The sequence below is a fragment of the Magnolia sinica genome, chromosome 18 (genome assembly GCF_029962835.1).
Source record: "Magnolia sinica isolate HGM2019 chromosome 18, MsV1, whole genome shotgun sequence".
In the NCBI taxonomy this organism is placed as follows: domain Eukaryota; kingdom Viridiplantae; phylum Streptophyta; class Magnoliopsida; order Magnoliales; family Magnoliaceae; genus Magnolia; species Magnolia sinica.
Window position 1 is genome coordinate 19,861,317 of NC_080590.1, and position 25,340 is coordinate 19,886,656.

At 40.6% G+C, this 25,340-nt stretch overlaps 1 protein-coding gene and 1 pseudogene across 1 annotated transcript; one reads left to right on the plus strand and one right to left on the minus strand.

Annotated features, from left to right (window-relative positions):
* Window positions 1–53: 53 nt before the first annotated feature.
* LOC131232297 (C2 and GRAM domain-containing protein At1g03370-like) lies at window positions 54–3,785 on the minus strand (annotated as a pseudogene).
* A 16,535-nt stretch (window positions 3,786–20,320) lies between these two features.
* LOC131232298 (aluminum-activated malate transporter 10-like) lies at window positions 20,321–23,188 on the plus strand. Its single transcript, XM_058228537.1, has 6 exons — window positions 20,321–20,670; window positions 21,222–21,362; window positions 21,448–21,720; window positions 21,886–22,028; window positions 22,222–22,365; window positions 22,778–23,188. The coding sequence occupies exons 1-6, from the start codon at window positions 20,331–20,333 to the stop codon at window positions 23,186–23,188; spliced, it is 1,452 nt and encodes a 483-aa protein (XP_058084520.1). The 5' UTR covers window positions 20,321–20,330.
* Window positions 23,189–25,340: the final 2,152 nt, after the last annotated feature.

The window sequence follows — 25,340 nt, forward strand, 5'->3', positions numbered from 1 at the left end:
TCCAAGCATAGGATCCATTGTTCCTAACCGATGTATATACCACATACCTTGATGCATCAAGATCAAAACTTGATAATTTCCTTGTTCACAGAAGCACATAAACAACTTCTATTGAAAGTAGAAAGGATGTGAAACTAGTACCTGTTGGCTATATGGAATGATACAAATGACTGGAAATGGAACTTCAACCTGCCTTCTTCATCCTATGCCTTGGCACCATGCTTGGAATCCAAACCCCTGCCTCAGCGAAGAATAATGATAAGAGATGGACTGCCAACAGATGCTAGAGGTGGAGGGACCACTTGGATATCTTCTGTGTCTTCCCAAAGAAAAAAGAATTTGGTTTTATGTCCAAACAAGTTTGCATGAAACCCAATTATTCTTGCTAATAGAAAGAGACAGCCCTGCAGAGAAGGAACCAGATGGGCATGATTAAGCATACATGGTATCAACAGGAAGAATGTATGTATGAGTCATTAAAAAGATCCTAGAGATATATGATCCTCAACATTACGCATGTATAGTATCATCAGATTGGTAGTTTGTGCAAGCCGCACCTAATATTTCGTGATCCAAACCATTGCTCTCATGGGCTGCCAGAGTAGATGGACTGTTGCTAAAAATCCCCAGATGGAACAATCCTAGCCCGTCTATTGCTGACCTATAAATAGACTGCTAAGAAGAAAAATATGGACATAGTCCATATCCAATTGAAAGAGATTTTGGGACATGGCCCTTTACTGGGGCTGGGGTCTGTTAGTGAGATTGTTACCAGGCAGAGTTTAATCAGTAACATGATCCATAACACAAAAAGATAATAGCACCTGTATAGGCATTTTTCACATCAAGTGACAAGTCATTGATGAGGAATTCCTCTGGTGGAAGCCCAAATAGCTTCTGGAATGCTGAGTTTGTCTGCGGTGGCCGCAAAATTATCTGCAAATATTTTCAAATGTTGATAAAATAAATGAGAAAAACAAGAGTAGAAAAATGAATATGTAGCATGGGTAATAAGAATCCAAAAGCAAGAATAGTCATTCACCTTCTTCCGGATCTCTTCCATCTTTGTTATGTACTCTTTAACAATATCAGTACCTCTTGTATTGTTCAAAAAGGTTCGTAAGTGCAACTTAGACTAGCATGCCTAAGCTAACTTTCCCTGAAGAGGAATCCATATATCTTCCAGTTCAGCCAAATTAGATTTTACGAAATTGATTTCAGTGTGTCCGAGGGATGTTGCTTCATTGAAGGGCCATCAAAATCAAACACTTCCACATCCATCATAGACAGAGGCTCATCCATTGCATCAAATTCAAATATTTCTGCAAGCACAACAAAATTCGATAATAAAAATCCATACATGAGAAATTGGGTTCATGAGTTGGTTGTCTGTTCTACTAGGAACTTTCCAGCAAAAGTGCTGCTGCTGCTATCTTCTTATAGCTAGGACTGCAATGGGCTAGCCTGGCTCTTCAGGATTCCTGTCAGAACTTTATGACTGCAAATTGAACCAAGGCATGATACTTGGGCCCAAGGAATAAACAACCATGCCCATGACAATGTTTAACAACTTTTTCACTTGAAGCCTGCTCCAGGTCTGGATGTGATTGGTGATAAACAGTAAGCCTGAACCTGAATTTCAAGTTTTGATAACAGTCTTTCCTGACCTTGGGCTGAACCACACATTCAATTGTCCCCTTGCCATATCCTAAGTGGCATCACAGATATGCTCAATACATTAACAGTACAAATACAAAACAGAGAAATTACAATAGCTTACCATTCCATTGAGGATCTAGCATTTGGAACTTGATTGAGCTGGTTCTTGTTTTACCATTACAGGTCAATATCACATATGGGTCTGAAAATCCAGTTGAATCCACAGCTGCTACATTGGTTCCTTCAATCAAGGCAACAGTTAGCAACCACCTATCCATCTGTGCTTTGACTCCATGATCGCTGCCTAAAATTCAAGATGGCAATGATTCAAGTTATTTACCAAAAAGTATGCAACCACGTAAACTTAAAATTTGCAAGAGAAAAACATGTATATTTTTGTCAATCAGAGATGCTGCAGCTAAGAAAACCAAAATCTTGATGGCCCTAAACAAGACAAAGAAAGTGGGTACAATTATTAAAAGCAAAAGCATGCTTAAGGTTTTTTTTTTGTGTGTGTGTGTGTGTGTGTGTGTGTGTGTGTGTGTATTCTGAAACTCATCCATTTTTTAAAGAAAAATGCAGGATTAACATATCTGAAACTTATCCATTTGTAACAATTCCCCTCAAAATAAACTCTTAGAGCTGGCATTTCAGCCAGGGAAATATATATTTAGGAAGTCAGGTATCAAAATATATGCCTTCATGTGTGAGTATTAATATTGTGGTTGGTATGGTTAAGAAAAATGAATTCATTCCCAATCATACTTTACATAAACACTCACAATTAATACTATCATGCACTGATATTAGAATCAAGAACCCTCATGGTAAGAGGAATTATAGCTCCAAAATGCACCAGGTCATGCTTACCATTCTCGTGTGCTCAGTTCATAGAAGTCAGACCCATAGTGTGGAGATCTGGATCCCAACAGGTTCATCTGACTGGCTCCAGCATAGACAAAGGACAGCCTAAAATCCCCCAGATTGTAAGATCTCAGCCTTCCAAACCTTGGAAATTCCACCAAATTAATTTTTTTTCAACTCTTAAAGATAAGGATCTTCTCTAATCTTGAAAAGTTATTGGGGTATCACCCATCCATGATGGGGCCCATCAAATAAATTCCCACGGTGACGACCATGGGCTGCATGTGTATGGACAGGGAACAAGAACGTGTATATATCCTGACGCATCATGGCCCTACAATTCCTCCTGCTACACAATACTCCCTTTTAACTAAGTGAAATCAAGCTGATCTGTAAGTAAAGGAGTTTACCTCTTTGCATTCTAGCCTGCATAAAGCGAGATATATTCTCTAGGACACGTTCACCTTGAAGAACCAAAACCCCACACACAACCACTTCCCCAATTGAGTCCGGCAAGTCTAATCCCTAAACTTGAGCCCTTGGATAGTGTTGGGCATAGCTAGCATGATATGTGTGAAAACATACTATCCCATAAAAACAGCTGAGACTACAGTAAAATTCCCGAAATACCTAATAGCCAGCTTCCAATCGGACTGTCGCACCGTCTGCAGAGAAGCCAATATCTGCTCCTTATCAGTCCCAAGGTCTTTTGAATCAACGAGTTTTACATTCTGAGCTAACAATTTTACAAATTGCTCGGAGCTGTCATTGAGATCTTGTCAGGCCCCACTTTCGATCATGCCTTTCATTATGGTGCTCTGTAGAAAATTACAAGATACAGATTAATCATGCAAGATATATATGTTGGGCAAGTGATATTACAAGATACAGAAATAGAGATTTCAATGGCGCATCCGACCGCAACTGATTTCGAAAATAGAGAGAGAGAGAGAGAGAGAGAGAGAGAGAGAGAGAGACTAACCGTTATTCTCCTTCTTGCGGCGAAAGGGCATTTTGAAAACGCTAGCAAGAGAGAGAGGTTGGGAAACAGAGAGCAGGGAATGCGGCCGAGAGACGGGGAGAGGGTGAGGGACAGTGAGAGATCGAGAGATGGCGAGGGAGAGGCTGAGTTCGAGAGAGGCTGAGAGGGTGAGGGAGCTGGGAGATGGAGAGAGGGAGAAATGGGCGGACGCAAAAACCCTCGTTTTGAGAGGTACGTGGGTGGGAGAAAATGGCGGAATGAAATTTGGGGAGGGGCGCATGACGGACGGCTCATGAGGACCGTGGGCTTTAGGACTGTGGGGCCCACCACGATGTATGTTATTTATCCAATCCGTCCATTAAATTTAAAATATTATTTTAATGGTTGATGCAAAAAATGAGTCAGATTGAAGCAGTAATAAGACCACACAACATACTAACAATAGATATTTAATTTTTATGATTTCTTATTGTGTGGTCCACTTAGACCTTTAATCTACATGACGTTTGGCCTAATCCACTAAAATTATATATCAGAATTTATGGATGGATTAGATCAAACATATATATTTCAATGGGTCCCATAGAACCCCTTAAGCATCATCAATATCTAATAAGGCTATGGTGAGAGGTAGGCTTTAGGTACGGATCAATCAGGTTTCAGCTACGGATCAAATCCGTAGCAAAATTACTACGGATTAGATCCGTAGCTAAAGGCTTTCAAAGTTCATAGCCTTTGATTGATTTTTTGGTAGTGTGTTTGGGAGAAATTCAACTTGTCCATCCATTTTTTTCAGCTTAATTTAAGAGAACAGAAGGGAAAAAAAAAAGTGAGGTGGATTCAAAACTAAAGTGGGCCACACAAGAGGAAAAGGTGGGGAAAGAAATACCTAGCATTAAAATCTTCTTAGATCCACCTTGATGTTTATATGCCATCTAAACTAGTCGTGGAGAGGCTTCCACTTGGATGAACTGAAAACAAAAAATTAAAAATTAAAATTAAAATTTAGGCTGAAACAAAACTCTTGTGTCCCATGAATGTTTCAACTGTGGTTATTGAATCCTCTCCTTTTCCTCTAGTGTTGTTCACTTGAGTTTTGAATCCTCCTCATTTTTAGTCCCCTATCCTTAAAATGATATGGCAAATGAATAGATAAGTGGATTTCTCACAAATGTTATGGAGGCCCCCACATAAGTTGGGAGCCCAGGAGCTTCTTGAACAGCCTGCCGCAGGAATCCCCGTCCCAGGACTAGAGCCTAAAAGCCAAGGGGTTGGTTGGCACCGTGGATTTGAGGGGGTTTCAAATCCCCTGATTGTTTGGTAGGATAAAGTAACTGGGGGTTTCAAATCCAGGGGGTTTCCAATCCCCTCTTTGAGGGGGTTTGTAATCCATGGTGAGAGCTTGATTACACCAAAAATGATTTCAACAGTTGCAGGTGTAACATGTGTGTCACTATACACTATCATTTTATTGGGCACATGACCCACTAATGATGATCAGCACTGTCCAAACATTGTCTAGCACCGTCCAAATATTGTTCATGTAAATGAACGATTAAAAATCATTTGTTAGTAGAGCTGGGCATCGGACTGAGTCGGATTGGACTGAACCTAACTCGATTCAGTCCGAAATGTACACGAGTTGACCCAAACTCGATCCGATCCGGGACAGAGTCCGGGACATTTGAGTCGAACCTATCCGATGCACGGTTGGCATGACCCGAACCGAGTTCGACTCGATCGGGAAAACCGAATCAGATCGGGTTAGGTAGGGTTCGGATCGAGTTGGGTCTACGGGTCAAATTATGAGGTATTTGTTATATCTAATCCGTCCATCCATTTGAAGAGCTCGACTTAAGGCTAGAGCTGAAAAATAAGACAGATCCAGAGATCAGTTGGACCACACTGCAAAAAACAGTTGGGGATTGAACATTTATCATTGAAACCTTTTTGAAGATCATAGAAGTTTCGGAACAATATGAAATTTGTTTCTCCTATTCAACCATGTATTTTTAGCCTTATTAACGGATTAAATGGAAAATAAACGTTATGGTGGGGCCCCTCTAACATTGATCTCATTTGAGCCATACATACAACTCGGAGCTCGAGGCGCGTCGAGGCCCGTCTTTGCACTACACGTATCTACACCAGCTGTATCGCTGGCGTGATTCACATGGCAACTGGATTGCATACTTAGTTACTTAGTACGCTCTTATTGTACCGAGTAAACTCTGTTAGGCCCACCATGAATGTAAGTGGATAATCCACGCCGTCCATCCATTTTGACAGCTCATTTTAGCTGTTGAACCAAAAATTGAAACATATACACAATTCAAGTGGACCATACTACAGGAAACAGTGGAACTATTAATTTCCACTGTTGAAACCTTTCCAAGGCCCACAGTGATGTTTATTTGTCATCCAACATGTTAATAAGATCAAGCAAACATGGATGAATGGAAAACACAAATATTATCTTAATCTAAAACTTCTGTGGCCCCCAATAACTTTTGAATGATAGAAATTTAATTCACACTATTTCCATTGGTGTGGTCCACTTGAGCTTTGGATAGACTTAAATTTTCGGCTGAATCTCTAAAACTATCTGTTGAAATGGATGGATGGAGTGGATAAAATGCATGAATAACGGTGGACCCAACAGAGTTTACTCGTACAACTCGGAGCTAAAGGTGGTTTCCGCTCATATTTGTATAGCATGTATCTACACACCAGCTATGTTGACGTGCCATGTAAGAAATTGCATTTGGTTCGTAATACGTGGATTTCCCACGAAAGCTTGCACTGGGAAGCTAGGTGGGACCCATTATGATGTTTGTGAGAAATCCTCCCCGTCCATCAGTTTTGTGAGTTCATTTTAAGACATCATGCCAAAAATGAACCATATCCAATGCTGAAGTGGACTGAAAATGTGATAATTGAACGTCTACAGTTGAAATATTCGTAGGGCCACAAGTTTTCAATCATCCTAATATTTGTGTTTTTAATTCATCTCAGTAGGAATGACGTTATTAACGGTATGGATGACATATAAACATCACTGTCGAACCCAGGGAGGTTTCAACGGTAGGAATTTCCCTAACCATCTTTTCCATTATTATGGCCCACTTAAGCATTGGATACGGTTCATTTTTGGCATCATGTCCTAAAATGAAATAAAAAAACGAATGGACAAGGATGATTTCTTCAAAACATCACAGTGGGCCCCACACGGGTTCCCATCTCAGTAACTTCATGGGGAAGGCTTTGGCAGGAAATCCACATCTGTTGCATGTTCTTACCAACGTACTTTGTTGTGGCCCATTGTGAATGCATGTGATTTATCTATGTCGTTCATTCATTTTTTCAGATCATTTTAGTCGTTGAACCCAGAATTGATGCATATCCAAAGCTCAGGTGGACCATACCACAGGAAAAAGTAGAAGCATTCATAAAAATCGCTTCGGATCAGGGCGGGTCGGATCGGATCTGTGCGGATCCATTCGGATTGAGTTTTCAGATGGGGTCGGTCCGGATTGACCACAACCCGATCTCGATCCGAAAAACTGTCGGATTTGAATGACCCTACTCGATCTGCACCGATCCAGTCCATCGGTTCAGTTCGGAACGGGTCGGATCGGGTCTAATTGGGTCAGATCCACCGGATCGGGTTAGATTTGCCCAGCTCTATTTGTTAGTCACTCAGACATGATCTTGTGCTTGTGGCCCATTCAAGACTTGAAATTTCATCATTTTCGGGCAAAGCATATATTTCAATGAGCTTATATATCTTACTGATTTAAGAGATTTATAAGCTCACCGTGTCAAAAATTACATATCTCACTGATTAGAGATATTAAAGTTTATTTAGTAATTAAATTCAAACCCCTATTAATATACCATGGACAGAAATTTGATTCACACACTCCAGGGTGCCAAACACACCAGGAGGGTTGAGGGGGTTTCTAATCCTAGGGGCTCCGAATCCAGGGGTTTGCAAATCCACGCTCCCAAGAGGCCCCCAAAAATCCAGCTTGATACATGACTTGGGTGCAGATACTCGATGGGATAAATTGAATAAAAGCTGCTGATGGGATTGACTTTTTATCACGATTCTTTGATGCCTTTTCCATGCTGAGGGAAGCGGATTGACTGGTGTACCACACACCACCGAAATGGCTGGTGTTTTGACGTCAATAAGTTACGTGGCTCCCACCATTAGGCATGTATTATATCCAAACTGTCCATCCATTTTGGTGAGATCGTTGGAAGACTTGAGCGAAAAAACAAGACAGATCCAAACATCACGTATACCACACTGACAAAAGAATTGGGGGATTGAACGTCTACCATTGAAAGCCTTTTGGGGGTCACAGAAGTTTTAGATCAATATGATATTTTTTTTCCCTCTTCATCCATGCCTGTGTGATATTATGAATGGATTGGATGGAAAATAAAACTTATGGTGGGCCCTACAACTGTTTCAACGGTAAGAATCATTCTCCCCACTACTATGTGTGGTGTGGTACACTTGAGAATTGGACATGACTCATTTTGAAATCATGCTCGAAAATGATATCTCCAAATGGATGAACAGTGTGGATATAATAAATAGATCATTCCGGGGCTATATAACTTTGATCTCCTTACAACCCTTCGTACAGCTCGGAGCTTGAGGAGCGTCAGCGCTCGTCTTCGCACGACACGTACACAGCAGCCAGATCGGTGGTGCGGGGTACACCAGCCAATCTCCAGAGAATCGGTACCCATTCCTTTGGGATCCACAAATTATTTCTCTTGAGGTACTACGGACTGCAAAACGGAAGTTATTCTAACCGTACAGGCCACCTGCCCATGTGATACATGCGTGGGATTGATGCCCACCTCAGTAGGCTTGCTTGATCCTTGGGCCACGCCATGTTGATAAGGGACACATCACGTATGAAAGTCTGGAGAACCTAATAGTGGGTTCCGCTAATGAATGGCTCAGATCAAGTTTTTCCGTACAGGCGTGGCAAATATTTGATTGTCCGGAGTTTTAGCCACAGCTCACGTATTACGGGACATCACTTGCCAAACCACGATCTTGCATGTACGTTCTTCCAGTGGTACAAAGTTGAATATCTTTTCGGTGGACCACGTGCAACGCGCATCGCATGGTTTTTAGTTAATCTTGAAGGAAGGACGCGAATTCAATGAAATCCAAATCGGATTGACTACTGAGTTACTCCGTAGGCTCCCATCGTACCGAGTAAACTCAGTTGGGCCCACCATTAATGTATGTGTTTTATCCATGCCGTCCATCTGTTTTTCCATCCCACTTAAGGGTTTGGACAGACGGATTAGATGGGTTTTCAAGGGATAGGATCATGCAATCCCACCGCTTGATCCCACGCGCGCATTTGGGCATGTAGTTTTAAGGCAAACCGCCATATCTCATGAGTTTTATATAGATTCATAAGTCCAGATAAGGAATAACCCAGGCATCCCATCTTCTTCCTCGAGCCTATCCATCAAATCCAACAAGAGATTTGGAGGCGATTTGAAAATGACGTCTTTTCATTTTTCTCTGTCGCAGCGAGCTATGCCTGAAGAAGACGACTAGAATCTAGTCGCATCTTCTATAGACGATCCATCAGCGCTTATATAGAGATGACCTCGTCTCTTCCTTGCGGCTGTGTATTTGTAGTGGAGAAGGTAAGGTCGCTACAGAATGCTCTTGGGTTGACAACGACAGGTATGTGCAACATATAATTTCATTGAGTCAACGTTGTCTTCCCCAATTCTTCCTATTTTTAGGGTTTAGTAGTAGATCTGACTTTTTATGGTGAACGACACCCCTGTGTCGGATCCCTTTTGTTCTCATGTGACGTTGCCAGCAGACGTATTATACCAAAAAGGGTTATGTAAAATGGGGTATCGAAACAAGGGTTTCGTTCTCCTGATGGTAGTTTTGAAGCCCATCATACCGCAAAGTGCTTGCATTCAATATGATAGTTTTTTCACAAATGAATTCCAAAGCACCCTGTAAATGGCCTTCTGAACCATCAACGCGTGAGACATAAGCTCAAACTTTCCTGAACACATCGTTACTTTGTGTTCCTGGAGTTCAAGAAAAAGTCAGCAGCATCTTGTATTCACTTTGTGTTATGCGGAGGGTTACGAGATCATCTTTGTCCTCATCTTGTTTCTACCATTATAATATATATGAAATATATGGTCCCAAGTCTTGGAAAATGTATAACTTGTAGAGGAACAGGTATATATACATTTCGGCCCATGCTTCATTTGCCTGTTCTCCTGGCAGTGCTTAAAATTGAGGTGTGTCAAGTTCCTTAAAAAACTTGGTAAATTGATTTTGCTTTCGTGAACACAAATGTTATACTTGTGAAACTTTTGGATATTGTGGCTTTTGCTGGGTTTGCCTTTATGTGGCCTGTGTTCTCTACAAGATGGTGCTTACTGTGAATTTTAAGCTTATTAAGATAGCCCTCCCTTTTTTCTGATAACTGCTAGTGTTATGAGACTGCAATTGCATTTTACATTTCATTGTTCACAACATCACATGTATTGCCTGCATTGATCCCACAACATCCCTTAGGAGTGCTTAGGGGTGCAAAAACTTGGCCATTTGGGTTCGGGTTGAACCCTGGCTCAAACCCAACATCAACAGGACCTAACCTACTACCTGAGCCCAACCAAACATCAAGAAGCCTCAACCTGCCATCCAATCTGACCTAAAGTTCCAACAAAGGGTGATCAACTTGAAAATCCTTTATACTTGATCTAACCTGACCCTAAGTACATGTGATTATTCCCAACCCCAACCTAACCCAACTGAATTTGCTCAGCCCGGACCCAACCTGAATTGAAATTGAGTTGGTGTTTTCCAATCTGAACCTGACACGAGTACCTTGACAACCTGACCTAAGTTGATTGGGTTTGGGTTGACCTAAAACCAAGTTACCCTATTGCTTTAAAGTTTTTAATTTTTTATTTTCACAGGCACTCACACCCCACACACATGCATGCACTCACACCACAATGGGTACTCGAACCCATTACCTTGTGTTGAAACTCCAGAGAGTCTACCACTGTGGCATGAGTAAGGACCCTACTTTGCAGTTTAAGTTGCTTCCGTCCCATCTAAATTCACTCGTCCATGCTACCCTATGTCATGCTTAGTCCCAATTGAAATTCAGCATGGCAAACTCTTATATTGAGTAAGTCTTTTATCTGTTTTGATCTTGCGGTGTTCATGGCCAATGAAGTTCTATAGGGCCCACCTTGATGTTTGTGTACCATCTACTCCGTACATCAATTTAGCCTGCTTATTCTAGTACATGAGCCAAATACTTACAAGAACTAGTGGGGAAAGTAACTCTAGCCGCTGAAACCTTTCCAGGTCCTAACATGATTTTTATATACCATCGAATCTGCTACAAGGTGATTCCCACCATGCTCAAAGACAAACATATAAGCCTATATCAAAACTTTTTTGTGGGCCGGTCGGGCATTCAATCACCACTGATTCTTGTGGTGTGGATTATTTGAGTTTTGTATCCACCTGAGATTTTTAAATTCGGTCCTAAAATGGTATACCACACAGATTCCGACCCAGACAGATTACCGTCCGATTGGGGATAGGACGCTATCCCCGTCCATCCAGCTAACCAAAGAGCCCACAAATTTTTTATATGAAAACAATCCCGGGTTCCCTAATCCTAATATCCAAACGGGCAGAGTTGTTTTCCCTAGTGGATTCTTTTAATCTCATGCCACATCCAAACACCTTTACAAGTATAATCCCGCGATTTTCCAACTTGCCTAAACAGCCCAAGGAACTTGTCTCAGAATATAGCAAAACCATGAAACTTCAACCCATCTATTTGACATCATCATCATTACCTTAAAAACGATCCCATGGGATTCGGCCGGCCAAACACACCCTAAGGGGATGAGCCTAAAATGGAAGCATATCCAAATTAAGCTCAAGTTGATCATACCACAACAGTGGGAATAATGATTTCCACTGTTGAAACCTTGCTAGGCCCAATAGTGATGTTTATTGGTCATTCAACTTATTTATAAGATCATGCAAAGATGTATGAAGGGAAAACACAAATATATATGTGTGTGTGTGTGTGTGTGTGTGTGTGTGTGGGAAAAGGTACTATGCGCTCGACCTCACGAGTCCGTCCCATGAGGTCGAGCTGTGTGGGCCCCACCGTGATGTGTTTCGAACATCTACCCCATCAGTCAGATGCACCATTCCATCGTGGGCCTAGGTCTCAAAAATCAAGTCAATCCGTGACTTGTGTGGGCCACACCACATATAGAAGTAGAGAGGGGCCGTGCACCATTAAAACATTCATAACCATTTTTTGGGCCCACCGAGATGTGGTTTGCAAATCCAGCCTATCCATTATGTGTGTCCCACTTGGATGAGGGTTCAGACCAAGTTTCAGACGCATGCAAATTTCAGGTGGGCCCCACCAAGTGCTTTTATATGTTTTAACGGTGTCTTCACATGATTTTAGATGGTATGGCCCACCTGAGTTCCGTATACGGCTGATTTTTGAGATATCCCATAATTTAAAGGGGACCCATCAAATGCACGGTGTTGATGGTCAACACGCATCATGGTGGGGCCCACACAGCTCGACCTCACGAGAGCTTATCGTGAGGTTGAGCGCATAGTACCTTTTCCCACACACACACACACACACACATATATATATATATATAACACGCACACACTCACACTAGTGGAATTTCACCACCTATGGGTACTCGAAACCTTCACCGATCGGGAGTTGAAACTCCTGAGAGTCTACCACCCGAGCAAGAGTAAGGACCCGGGAAAACACAAATATAAACTTGATTTATGCATGGCTCCTAAAATTTTCAACGGTATATGTTCAATTCACACTATTTATTGTGGTGTGGTCCATTTAAACTTTGAATATGCTACAACTTTAGGTTCAAGCATTAAAATGACCGGTAAAATGACTGTCGGAGCTGATAAAATACATAAATTATCATGAACCTCAAGGAGTTTACTTCACTCATCACGCAATCCGCTTCACAATGAATCCGGGAAATCAAAGGCCGGTAGTTCCATGACACCTGTGGGGTGAACTTTATTGTATGTGTTTAATATCCACGGCCTACATCCGATTTTCCAGTTCATTTTAGGTCATGATCATTCCAAAAATAAAACAGATGCAAATCTTAGATAGACCACACCACAGGAGACAGCGGTGATTGAACTTCCACCGTTAAAATCTTCTCAGAGGCCATAAACGTTTTGAATCAAGCCGATATTTTGTTTTATTTTTATCTAGGTCTGTGTGACCTTATCAAAAGGTTGGATGGCCAACAAACATTACCTTGAGTAGCTTTTAATGTTGCACGATCAATCTTCACTATTTTCTCTGCTGTCGTCTACCTGATATTTGTATTTGCTTCTGTAAAACAAAAGGGCAAAGGTATTGGCAAACAAACATTACCTTGTGTAGCTTTTAATGTTGCTTGCTCAATCTACACTATTTTCTCTGCTGTGATCTACCTGATATTTGTATGCAAAGGTATTAAATGCTTGATATAAAACATATACATCACAGTGGGCCCAAATTCATCTTAAATCCATGGACCTTGGTGGTGATCTCAATCCACTGAATGTGCATCCCTAAAGAAAATCTCCTTACATAGGCCTCAACGCATGGCATATGTAAGGAGACTTTTTGGCACTCTGACAAGAGTGTGGTTGATGATACGCAGGCATTCACAATTTACTTAGAAACTGTATAATTGGAATACTAGATTCCTGTGAAGAATATGGTTCGTTGAGATGTATTATGAAAATACATAATAAATTAAATAAAACCTCATGAAAAAGAAGTAAACACTTTGTTGCTATGAGCAAAAGAATCTAAGCCAAATGATCAAATTCAAGCCAATCAATTTTTATTTTTTTCATTCATGAAATGCATATCTTACCGCCAACGTTGCCCATAATGACATAGGATAACAATCTCACTAGAGCATATACAAATCGCTTTAAATATGAGAAGGCAAGTAGGTAAATTGATCCGAGTGGAGAGAGAGAGACAAAAAAAAAAAAAAAAAAGTTTAAATATATTTTTTAGAGATATCCCACAAAAAGTACTTTTTTAGTAAGCCGACTATTGAATTGTTGGACACTAATTGGAAGGTTGAAAATGAAAATATTAAAAAAAATAATTGTCTCAATTAGAAGCTATGATTGTCCCAGCAACCTATAAATTAGCAGCGACTTAGAAACAGGGATTCCCGGATTTGTGTGTACTTGATTTTGGCAAACACATGTCCTGTTTATAATTTCTAACTCATGCATAGCCAAAGTATCAAGGAACTTTGGTTATTTAAAATCCAATTTACCAGTACGGAAGTCAATATAGCCGCTGCACGGAAACTGGAAGCAGATTGGCTGGTGTACCATACACCACCGACCTTGGTGGACGGTTGAAAGGAGATCAAAGTTACTTGATCCCCGCAATGATGTATTTATTATATCCACACCATTCATACATTTGGTGAGATCATTTGAGAGCATGAGCCCAAAAATGAGTCATATCCAAATCTCAAGTGGACCACACAACAAATATCAGTAGGACAATGATTCTCCCATTAAAACACTCATAGGGCCCACCATAATATTTATTTTCCATCCAATCTGTTCATAAGGTCACACAGACCTGGATGAAGATGAAAAACTAAATATGAGATTGATCCAAAACTTATGTGATCCACAAGAAGGTTTCCATGGTAGATATTCAATCCCCCGCTACTTTCTACTGTGTGGTCCACTTGACCTTTGGATCAGTCTTATTTTTAGGCTCAAGTCTTACAACGAGCTCTCCAAATAGACGAACGGTTTGGATATAAAACATCCCTCAAAACACTATGAGGTCGATGGTGTGTGGTACACCATCCAATCCCTTTCCACGGCAACCCTGAATCCCGCAGAGTCGATGGGATAGAGGGTCTTGTTGGTAAACTGGAGTCGTTTACCACACCTATTGTTTTTTCATGACGTAAATAATGACTTATAATTTTTTCTGCAATTTGAAGAAAGTAGAAAACGCGTATGACTTGACTACCGAATCGCAACCTCCTCGCCTCAGGTGCCTTAGAAAAAATGCTAGCTTACAGCAGCTGGGTCCCAGTAGGTCGGTTGGTGTCATACCACTCGGTTTTCAAACACAGGTACTCCATCTTCTACCTGACCTCGGCAGGGCACCAAATGAATAACTATGACTTGATTGGACATTTAAAAGGTTAGATCAAACACTCTTATTGACGAGATCACCTAATTCCCACGAATGCCAAATCCAAAATGTAAGTTTGTCAATTTATTCTAGCAATGATAGGAGAAAGATAATTATTTATTTATTTTTTTGACGGGTAAAACTGTAGCAATGACCCAACTAGCTTGCATTACCAGAGTAATGGAAAAAAGGCCCATGGCTGAAAAGTATCAACCCTATGGAAACTCATATTTCTCTTAACACCGCTGCTTGGCTCTTCACACAAACCTGTGGTTAACATCCCATCTCCATTTTTACCTGTGGTGTGGTCCACCTGAGTTACAGATGTAGTTGAGTGAGTTTTACTTCAAGAGCCTAGAATCAACTATAGAACCTGCAGTTGGAGAGACTCGATGGGCTCCAGAGCATAGGGTGTTTTACTAGCGGGACTCCAGCGAAAATTCATCCTCCTTTCACGTAGCGCCAATATATTTCTACCAAGGGTCTTCTGGACACATTGTCCATGGAACAATAGCTAGCTTGAAGATCGCACTAGTACAGTAAGCCCAACCATGCAATATCTGGTGGCAAATGAATGGCTGAGATCGTAGAACAGGCTGGTCCAAATACAACGTGTAGAGCCAGATGGTTGATATATTTTAGTTCAACTTTTTAGGTTATAATCAATCCATAATTCACTTAGAGATTTGGATGGCCTGGTTCGTCCTAAAAGTATGCCACATGCATGATGATGAATCAATATCATACATAAATGGTGGTCAACTCTCAGCTCGTCTGCTATACTCGATCCCGGCGGACTCGCATGCTATACTCGGCTCTTGAGTTTGTATGAATGGGCACATTGATCAGAAATCTAGAGTTGAAGAACATTGTTCTGTTGGGCCCCACCTGGACTGATCGTTCCTAAAAATTCTCCTCAATTGCAACTTGCAATTAATGGCCATTTACAATGGAAAAGAAGGCCCATGACTTCCAATCTTCAAGTTTCCATGTCATGGCTCATTTATAACGTGTCCAAACAGATCAATGAGGTAGGTTGCTGAACTGTGCATCCAGCTTGTAATATTTGAAAATGCAACCTGAAGTAGGAGCCATGGTACGGTGATTTCTAGATTTTATAAAGGGGACTGTAGCTCAGCTCAGTGATCCAAATTGTTGTTGTTCAATTAGATACAGACCACACGTGATAATGAATCACCCCTATTTGGTCAAACATGCACAATCAGCATAGTGCCAGGCGTAATACAGTCATGCTCGACTCAAGTTGGATTGAACATTTGCAACCTCAGGCTATATCGGCTGTTTGATCCGACTTATAAAAGAAAATCAATGTTGCAGCGAATGGGCAATTTGGAAGTAGAAGGTTACTCCTTCAACGGATTTTTTTTTTTTTTTTTCCTACTTCGAGTTGAAGTCTTTTCTTTTGATGGTGATCGTAGTTCTCAAGTTTTTTAGTAATGCAGTAATTGATTATTAAGATTAAAAAAAAAGGTTGGATGCTGATTTTATTACTTTAAAAGTAAGAATAGTGCAATCACCAATTAAAATCAAACTAAGAAGAACAAATAAAAGGTAAATTACTTACGATCATCCGTGTGAACAAACAATTAAGGTGTATTGCCACAGGATGTGACCTGTGTAATTTTATAACTATGGACTTGGTTGATTGGAGTATTCGTTGACAGTGTCATGAATATTTATATTACTTCTGAGTCTTATTGCAACGATGACGGTGGACAGTAATGGATCTAAGCTGCACTAAACTCCAAACTTATTGCAGCAGGTTGAACAGAAGTGAATAAACTAAGATTAAACTAAAATAGACAGTGTTATTTTGTTTAGAGTAGTTGTGTGTATTGGCAATGGCCTAAAACTCTTTGTCAAGTGTTGCTTATGTAAACTTTGAGTGGGTGGTGGCTGCATCGAGGTTTCTTTGCTATTTTATGCTTTTATCCTTAAAGGTTACAGGACTGTATCCTAGTTGAACTTGAATTTTTCATTGTGTGCTTTGATATCCTTGTAATTTTTATAGAATTTGTTTCTTAACATTCCATAGTTTTTGTGAAAGCATCGATCGTCTTTGGATTTTTTCAACATGATTGTGTGAAACGACCTTGCTATACATATTTAGATTGCGAGAGATCCGGCATTAGTGAAGCTTTTTACTTGTTGAGTACACTGCTTGCTAAGCACACTGCTCAGTCACATGTGCTACTATATGATAACCACATGTCCATCTCACAATGCCTTGCTTTTCTCAACTGCGATTGTGTATAGACGCTGAATTGTTTTAATTTTGATAAGCTTATTTCATTGAAGGAAGTGGGATTAGAAGATGCTTTTAGAGCATGAGTGAGATTTTGTTTGTCATTCATATATTACATCGAAATGTGGCGGCATCTCATTGATTATGTCGACTGCATGAGAACAGTATAAACATGAACGATTGGTTAGAAGATCCTCGCTGTGAATATGGACACTTAGCAGTTGAGATTTAGAAGATCCTCAATTCTACCTTCCAAAAATAACAAAAAAATTTCTCAATTGCCACTAGACCTGTACACAAATCGAGTTAGCTCGGTCAGCTCACTCGACTCGACTCGCTTCAACTTGAAATTGGATTCGGACCTAGTTGACTTAGTTTTTAGAGCTTGAAAATTTCGAGCTCAGTTCGAACTTACCTGAGCTCGACTTAACTCGCATCAAACCTCAACTCGAATCAATTCAGATTGAATCAACTTGATGACTTGGTTATTTTGATATTGATGTTACTCGCCAAGTGTTTGATGAAATGACTCAATGAAGTATTGTTTTGGGTGTGTATATTTTTGTGTGATTAACTGGTGGCGAGGAAGGAATAGATACAAAACAAATCACTACAACAAAAACCTTTACATTATAAAACTTCCCTCAATTTTGACACTGCTCATTGAATGTTTGATGAAATACTTATAAAGTGTTATTACTGTTTTACATTTAGTGAGAAATTAGAGATGCATTTTATGTGTTTGAGAAAATGCCGCATAAGCTCAAACTCAGCTCGAACTAGCTCGAGCAATTGACCGAGCTGAGCTGAGCTGAGCTCGAACTGAGGTTAATTAGCTACTGGTCGAGTTGAGCCGAGCTGTGCCAAGCTCGGTTCAACCCTTGTACAACTCTAATTGCCGCTTTCAACTCATGGCAGGCAAATAGATGGCCAAAAATAGAAATATAGCAATTATCCATATTCGATGGTATAGGAGGCCTAAGACTAGTGGCTAGGATTTTCCAATCTTCAAGTTTTTGCGTCACGGCTCATTTTACGTTTGCAAACAGACCAGCGATGCCGGTCTCGGCACCCAGCTTATAGAAATTGAAAATGCAACTTCTAGTGGGGCCATGGCTTCTTGATTCCCGGATTGTATAAGTGGTGCCATGGATAAGCGATTCAATCCACATAATCCATATATTAGAAGATCCGAGCCGAAAATCTTGACATTTTAGCATTCGAGGTACGAATTAAGACTTTCAAGGAGACATTTTCTCGGCGTGGTCCTACATGGTTGTCCCAGCAGGTCAATGCTCCGTCTCTTGACGGAACGTGAACGTCATTGCAATTAGACACAATCAACTTCATAAAATACCGAATATAATACCGAATATTAAAGGCACGTTACGCCATTAATCCCTTAAAACGTGGACATGTCTGATTCGGTAGTGACCCGCCAATGCATTGGTCGGCACTGATCGGCACTCTGTGTGCCTCACCATGATTTATATGTTTTATTTTTGTTGTCCATCCATTTTTCCGGATGATTTTAGGGTTTGAAGACAAAAATGAGGCTCGTTCAAAACTCAGATGGACTATACCACAGGAAACAGGGTTGATTGAACACCCACCGTTGAAATATGTTGCGGGCCACAAAAGTATTGGATCAAGTTTATGTTTGTGTTTTCCCTTTATTCAAATCTAGGTGAGCTTATCAATAAGTTGAATGGAAAATAAACATTACATTGAACCCTACAAAATTTTTAAATTTGGGCATTCAAGCACCGCTGTTACCTGTGTGTGGTCCACGGAGATTTGGAACCTCACGTCCGAAGAGCCCTAAAATGAGCAGGAAAAAAAGAAGGACGGCGTGGATAAAACACATAAATCATGGTGGGCAAACGGCACCGACCATGACATCGGTTGCGGAGGGACGCTATGGATTCCGAGTGTGGACGGTATGGAATCAAAGTGTTACCACTCAGTGGGTGTTACTCTTACCGTGTGGGGCCAACCTTGATGAGTTTTCATCATATCCACACCGACCATCCGTTTTATCATCTCATTTAAGAACAATATCCCAAAGCTTAAGAAAAGAGATCTATGGTGAACCACACCACTGGAATAGGTGGTAAATAACCATTAAAAGTTTTTTATCGGGCACAAAAGTTTGGGATCAAGCTAATAATTTTATTTTCCTTTTATCCAGGTTTTTTTTTTTAAACTCAAAAAAAAAAAAAAAAAAAAAAAAACCTTATGAACGGGTTGGATAGAAAATGAACATTATGAACATGCTTGAAGTGGGCCTTGGGAAGTTTTTAATGGTGAATGCTCAATAATCACTGTTTCTTGTGGTGCGGTCCACCTGAGATTTTTATATGCTTACTTTTTTGGATGTCACGCTAAAATATGCTGTAAAAATGACTGGACGGAGTGGATATATATACAAAATATCATCATGGTTGTTCCTACGGTAAGGGTAACACCCACTAAGCAGTTACCCGGATAACACCTAATCCGTGCGCCCGCTGCAATCGGTGGAGATAGGTGAGAAAAGCAAGCACCCAGGAATGACGAAAAAAAAACTAAATAACGGGTCCACTATCTAGAATATGAAGTGGGTGTGTCTAAAAGGTTGTGCGTAAATGTCAATCCCCATGAAAAACGGTGTCAACGTACACATATTCCCTGGCCTTGCATGAATGTTTTATGAAATTCAAGCATCAAATAAGCACTTATATAAGGCTCTGTTTTTTTTTTTTTGTTATTTATTTATTTATTTTTATTTTTTCCCTTATATAAGGCTTCCAAGTGATTCATACACGGAAAAAGCTCACCTGCATTGCATCGCTTTGAGCTTTCTAAGGCCTATTTGCTCTTTTTCTAAGTACTTGTTTGCCTAATAATCGTGTTCGAATGGACCTATCTTTCTTTGTTGGCATTTCTTTATCTTATCTTCTATTAAATTGTCTATGTTTTGAAACAAGCTCCTCAATCCTGGTTTTACAAATTCCGTGACTCTTGATCTTGGTTTGAAATGTTCAGTCCCGTAATGACAGTATCTCTTCAAGTATTCCCTATTTACCAAGTACATCCACTAAGCTCAGGATCTGGACTGAGTTATCTATAGTTTAAAACAAGCTCCTCAAATCTTAGTTTGATGAGTTCAGTAGAGCATTGATAGTAATTCTTCCAAGTATTCTCTAATTACCAAGTACTTCCACCCACCTTAATTGCCACTTTTCACGAATCTTTTCTGTTAGTTATAATGGCCAATACAAATGGAACTTCAGAAGGGTTGGAATGGAGGGTGACAATCTCTGATAGGTCACCCGAAAAACCGGCAGTGGAATCTTCATGGATCTGCAGAGCATGGATAGGACTCTTGGGGATAATTTTAGCATTGAAATCGAAAGTGTGGAGGTTTTGGGAGAAGATAAGGAAGTTGGCCGTTGATGATCCTAGAAGGATTTTCCATTGTTTCAAAGTGGGGCTGGCACTTACATTGGTGTCCCTGTTTTACTACATCAAGCCCTTGCACGATGGTATTGGAGGAACGGCCATGTGGGCCATCTGCACCGTCGTTGTAGTCTTCGAATACACAGTCGGTATGTACAGGTTTTGAGATTGGAGCTGATATTAACACCCTAGATGTTGTTGGTTTTTTTTTTTGTTTTTTTTTTAATTTTTTTATTTTTAATAAAACTTCTTTTTCTTTATATATATATATATATATATATATATATATATATATATATATTAAAACATACTTTTCTACTCTTGATATTAGAAGGCATCTATTTTTATTTTTACTATGAAGAATTATTGTAGTTAATTATACAACATAACCATCTCTACAATCAGTACAGAAGCACTTAGGTTAGGATGGTTAATCTGCCATCTTCTGCCTGGGTAATAACACAAAAACTCGATGTTTCTAACTGTCCAAATCAATGGTCGTCCATCTGATGGTGCAGATCATTCCAAGGACGATTGGACTACATAAATTTTTCATACTGAGTTTTGATGCATAAGTGCATGGTTCTGGGTTTCTTCGGCAAACTGTAAATAGAAAACCACACTTGTGACACTGTTTTGTGATGTTCAAACTTCAAATCTTCAAATAAACTGACGAAACTATCCTTCCATGCGGTCACAGGTGCAACGCTCTCCAAAGGCTTAAACAGAGGAGTGGCGACGCTAGTTGCCGGAGCCCTTGGCTTTGCTATTCATTGGCTTGCAAGCCAAACTGGTGAGAAGGCTGAGCCTGTGGTTCTTGGTGTCCTTGTCTTCCTTATAGGTATGCAACATTGCCTGTGTTTTGTATTTCCTTTTAAATACAAATACTAATCCCACATAACTCACTTTCATTTTCTTCATTTCAGTTTCCACAGCGACTTTTTTCAGATTCGTTCCCACAGTGAAAACCCGATTCGATTATGGTGTTTTGATCTTTATCCTCACCTTCAGCTTGGTTTCCATCTCGGGTTATCATGAGGAAAAATTGTTTAAGTTGGCCCGCGAGCGTCTATGCACCATTGCCATAGGAGGGTTTATGTGCTTACTCGTCAGCATTTCTATCTGTCCCATCTGGGCAGGCGAAGAACTCCACCACCTGATCACTTGTAACATTGAAAAGCTTGCGAATTCTTTAGACGGTATGGACTTTTGCATATTGCATACGTTTATAAATTCTCTCTTGCAGTTTCAACATACATACATATCTACGTATAATAAATGCCTATTTAATTTCATGCTTGTGTGCATACATACATACATGCACATATGCTCATTTGCTTGTCATACCATAATTTGGTTCACAGATTTCTTCTTCTTCTTCTTGGATTTAGGATATGTTGCCGAATATTTCAATGAAAGTGGGAGTACATCAGACAACAAAGAGCCCTGTCAAAAATCACAAGGCTACAAAAGTGTTCTCAATTCAAAGACCACTGAAGAATCATTGGTGAGTCGTAGAATATGGATTAGTGCAAAATTTCATGATTAATCAGCCTAATTTAGTGCAAAATATCATGAAAATAAATGACATTTGGTGCAACCAAACACACCCTTAGCAATCCAACCAAGAAAATTACTCTTGGGTTTTTCTTTTTAGGGAATTTTCTTCGATTTGATATGGATCTGGCTTATCGATACAGGCCAATTTGGCACGATGGGAGCCCCCACATGGCCGTTGCTGGTTTCGGCATCCATGGAAGCAGTATCTCAAGATCGCAGCGGCAATTCGCTGCTGTGCTTATCGAGTAGAGGCACTCAACGGTTCCATCAATTCAGAGATTAAGGTACACTAAATGATCTAAGGATTTACTTATCAGGTTTTCAAGTTCAAAACCTGAGCTGTGTACCCTGAGAATTCGCTGAGTCAACTTAGTTATGAGTTGGGTCCTTTTCAAAGGAGAACTCGGATGTGTTAAAACCATATAAACTCAATTGAATCAAGTATACCCCTTGTAATAAAAAAAATAAAAAATTTAAAAATTTAAAAAAAAAAAAAAAAGGAACAAAAAAACGAACAAAAAGTATACCCCTTGTAAACTTCCAAAAAAAAAAAAAAAAAAGTACTAGCTGCTTGCGCGTACTTGACTGTGAATTTACTCAGACGAGTTTCAAGCTGAGTCACTGAATTTTTGAACAATGGTCTTGACCCTTTCAACACATGCATTACCTAAAATCGGAATTGCCACTATGTTGCAGGCACCCGAGTTCATGAAGAAACATCTCAGTGAGGCATGCATTAAACTAAGTTTCCAATCTTCCATGGTCTTGAAAGAGCTCGTGACCACAACCAAAAGCATGAGTAGATCCTCCAACATAGAGTTTTTAGTTGGAGAGATGAATGGCGCTGTAGAAGATCTCCGTAGTTCATTGAAATCACTTCCTGACCAAGTTCCACCGACGCTGCTGCCTCCATCAATAGAAGCAATGGAGGAGGAAACCCCATGCATCTCAACCACCAAGGTGCCACTTACAGAGGTCATGCCTCTTGTCGTGCTCACTTCGCTACTGATCGAAATCGCAGGGAGGATCCAAGGAGTCGTCGATGCCGTCAATGAGCTAGCAGCCCATGCGAATTTCAAACCCGCGGTTGATGCTGAGCCCAGGTAGACCTAAGCTGCGGGACATTTGGTTTTGAACGGTCTGTCTTAATGCCACTAATAGATGGTCATGACCATTTGTCTGTTACTATGTATGCATGTGGTGGCCCAGCTTGACATAATTGTAGAGCAGCTGTATGCGCGTTTGATACGCTTCTAGAGTGGTATATATATTCTCGGATTGATTATCATGAAGACATACAATTTTTCCTAATCACCGATAACATGCACGACAACCTATTCATTCGGGGATCATAAATGCAAGAAATCACGATATAAAATGAATGCCAAGGAATGCCAAACTCCTGGATTTCACTTAGCATGTTCCTTGAGAAACCATTTCCATTCCAGATGAAACGGTGACATGCCTGACCAAATTATTTGATACACTGGTACTGAACGCTTGATATGCAGGCTTTTGTACACATGGCAAACGTTAACTCGACACTAAACCGACTAAATTGTGGAAGAGCCACCGTCCATGATAACTACATTGCCCACTAGATGACCGATTCCGCCCAATTTTCAGTGGTGCCGGACGCGGATTTCCCGCGAAAGCCTTTCGCAGGAACTTCCTGCGCTGGGAACCCAGGTGGGGCCCACTGTGATGTTTGTAAGAAATCCGCTCCCTCCATCCGTTTTGCGAGCTCATTTTATGAGAGAAAACCAAAATTGAGAAGGATCCAAGACTCAAGTGGGCCGTACTAAAGGAAAAGGTGTTTAGGGAAATTCCTACCGTTGAAACTTCCCTGGGTTCGACGGTGATGTTTACATGCCATCCATACCGTTAATAACGTCATTCCTACTGGGATGAACTGAAAACACAAATATTAGCATGATTCAAAACTTCTATTGGCCCACGATTATTTCAACTGTGGAAGTTCAATTACCCCGTTTTCGGCCCACTTGAGTATTGGATACGGATCATTTTTGGCCTCGTATCCTAAAACGCACTCAAAAAACGGATGGACGGGGAGGATTTCTCACAAACATCACAGTGGGCCTCACCTGGGTTCCCAGCGCAGGAAGTTCCTGCGAAAGGCTTTCGCAGGAAATCCGCGTCCACAAGACGAGCGCTGACGTTCCTCGAGCTTTGAGCTGTACGAACGGTTCAAAGGAGATCATAGTTGCATGGGCCCCACAATGATGTATTTATCATATCTACACCGTTCATCCATTTTGCGAGAACATTTTAGCTCTTGGTCCCAAAAGTGAGGCTTAAGTAGGCCATACCACAGATAAGGGCCAATGTTCTCACCGTTAAAACATTCTTAGGGCACACTGTAACGTTTACTTTCCATCTAATCTGTTCATTAGGCCACACAGACCTCAATAAAGAGAAAAAAACAAATATCATATTGATTCAACATTTCCGTGATCACCAAAAGCGTTTCAATGGCAGGCGTTCAATCCACCACTGCTTTTTACAGTGCGGTGCACTTGATTTTTTAATCCATCTTATTTTTCGGTTCAATCCTTACGAAGAGCTAACTAAGTGAATGGACAGTTTGGATATAACTCGTAACTTATGATGGGACTCACGGATCTTGGTGACGTCAGCACACCAGTCACATCCGTGGTGTGTGGTACACCAGCCAATCCGCTTCCCATTATTATTTAGACGTTGATGTCCAGTCGTTATCAAGGGTTAAAAATCAAATTCCGTGCTCCGATCTGGTCACCTCCGAAGCCAACAGGCAACGGCTGTCATGAGCCGACACACGCATTGGGGTTTCAATTCCATCAAAGTTGGGCCATGGTTGGTGGACCAACTATTCCCCAACATTTTCATCTCTACCACATCTGTTTGTTACGAGTCTGAACTTGTGGTCATGGCCAATATGGGGTTCACCTAATCACTGGGTTGGATGGCATATACACACTACAGTGTGCCCCAAACATGATTTATAGAAGCCTTCGCCCTCATTGTTCCCATTGTCACCCATGGAGTTATGGCTTGGCCTGACTTTTGTGGTCATGGCCAAACATTTGAGTCACACTCCGGGATGGATTTTAGGCACGCATCATGGTGGCACTATACATGCACATCCATCGTCCAGTCACACCCTTTGTGTAAATTAAACAAGTCGCATGCCTTGTGTCATTTTGAGTAGGGAACTTTGACAATTTCACCGAAGCATTGATGAAGTGAAGGTTGCAGA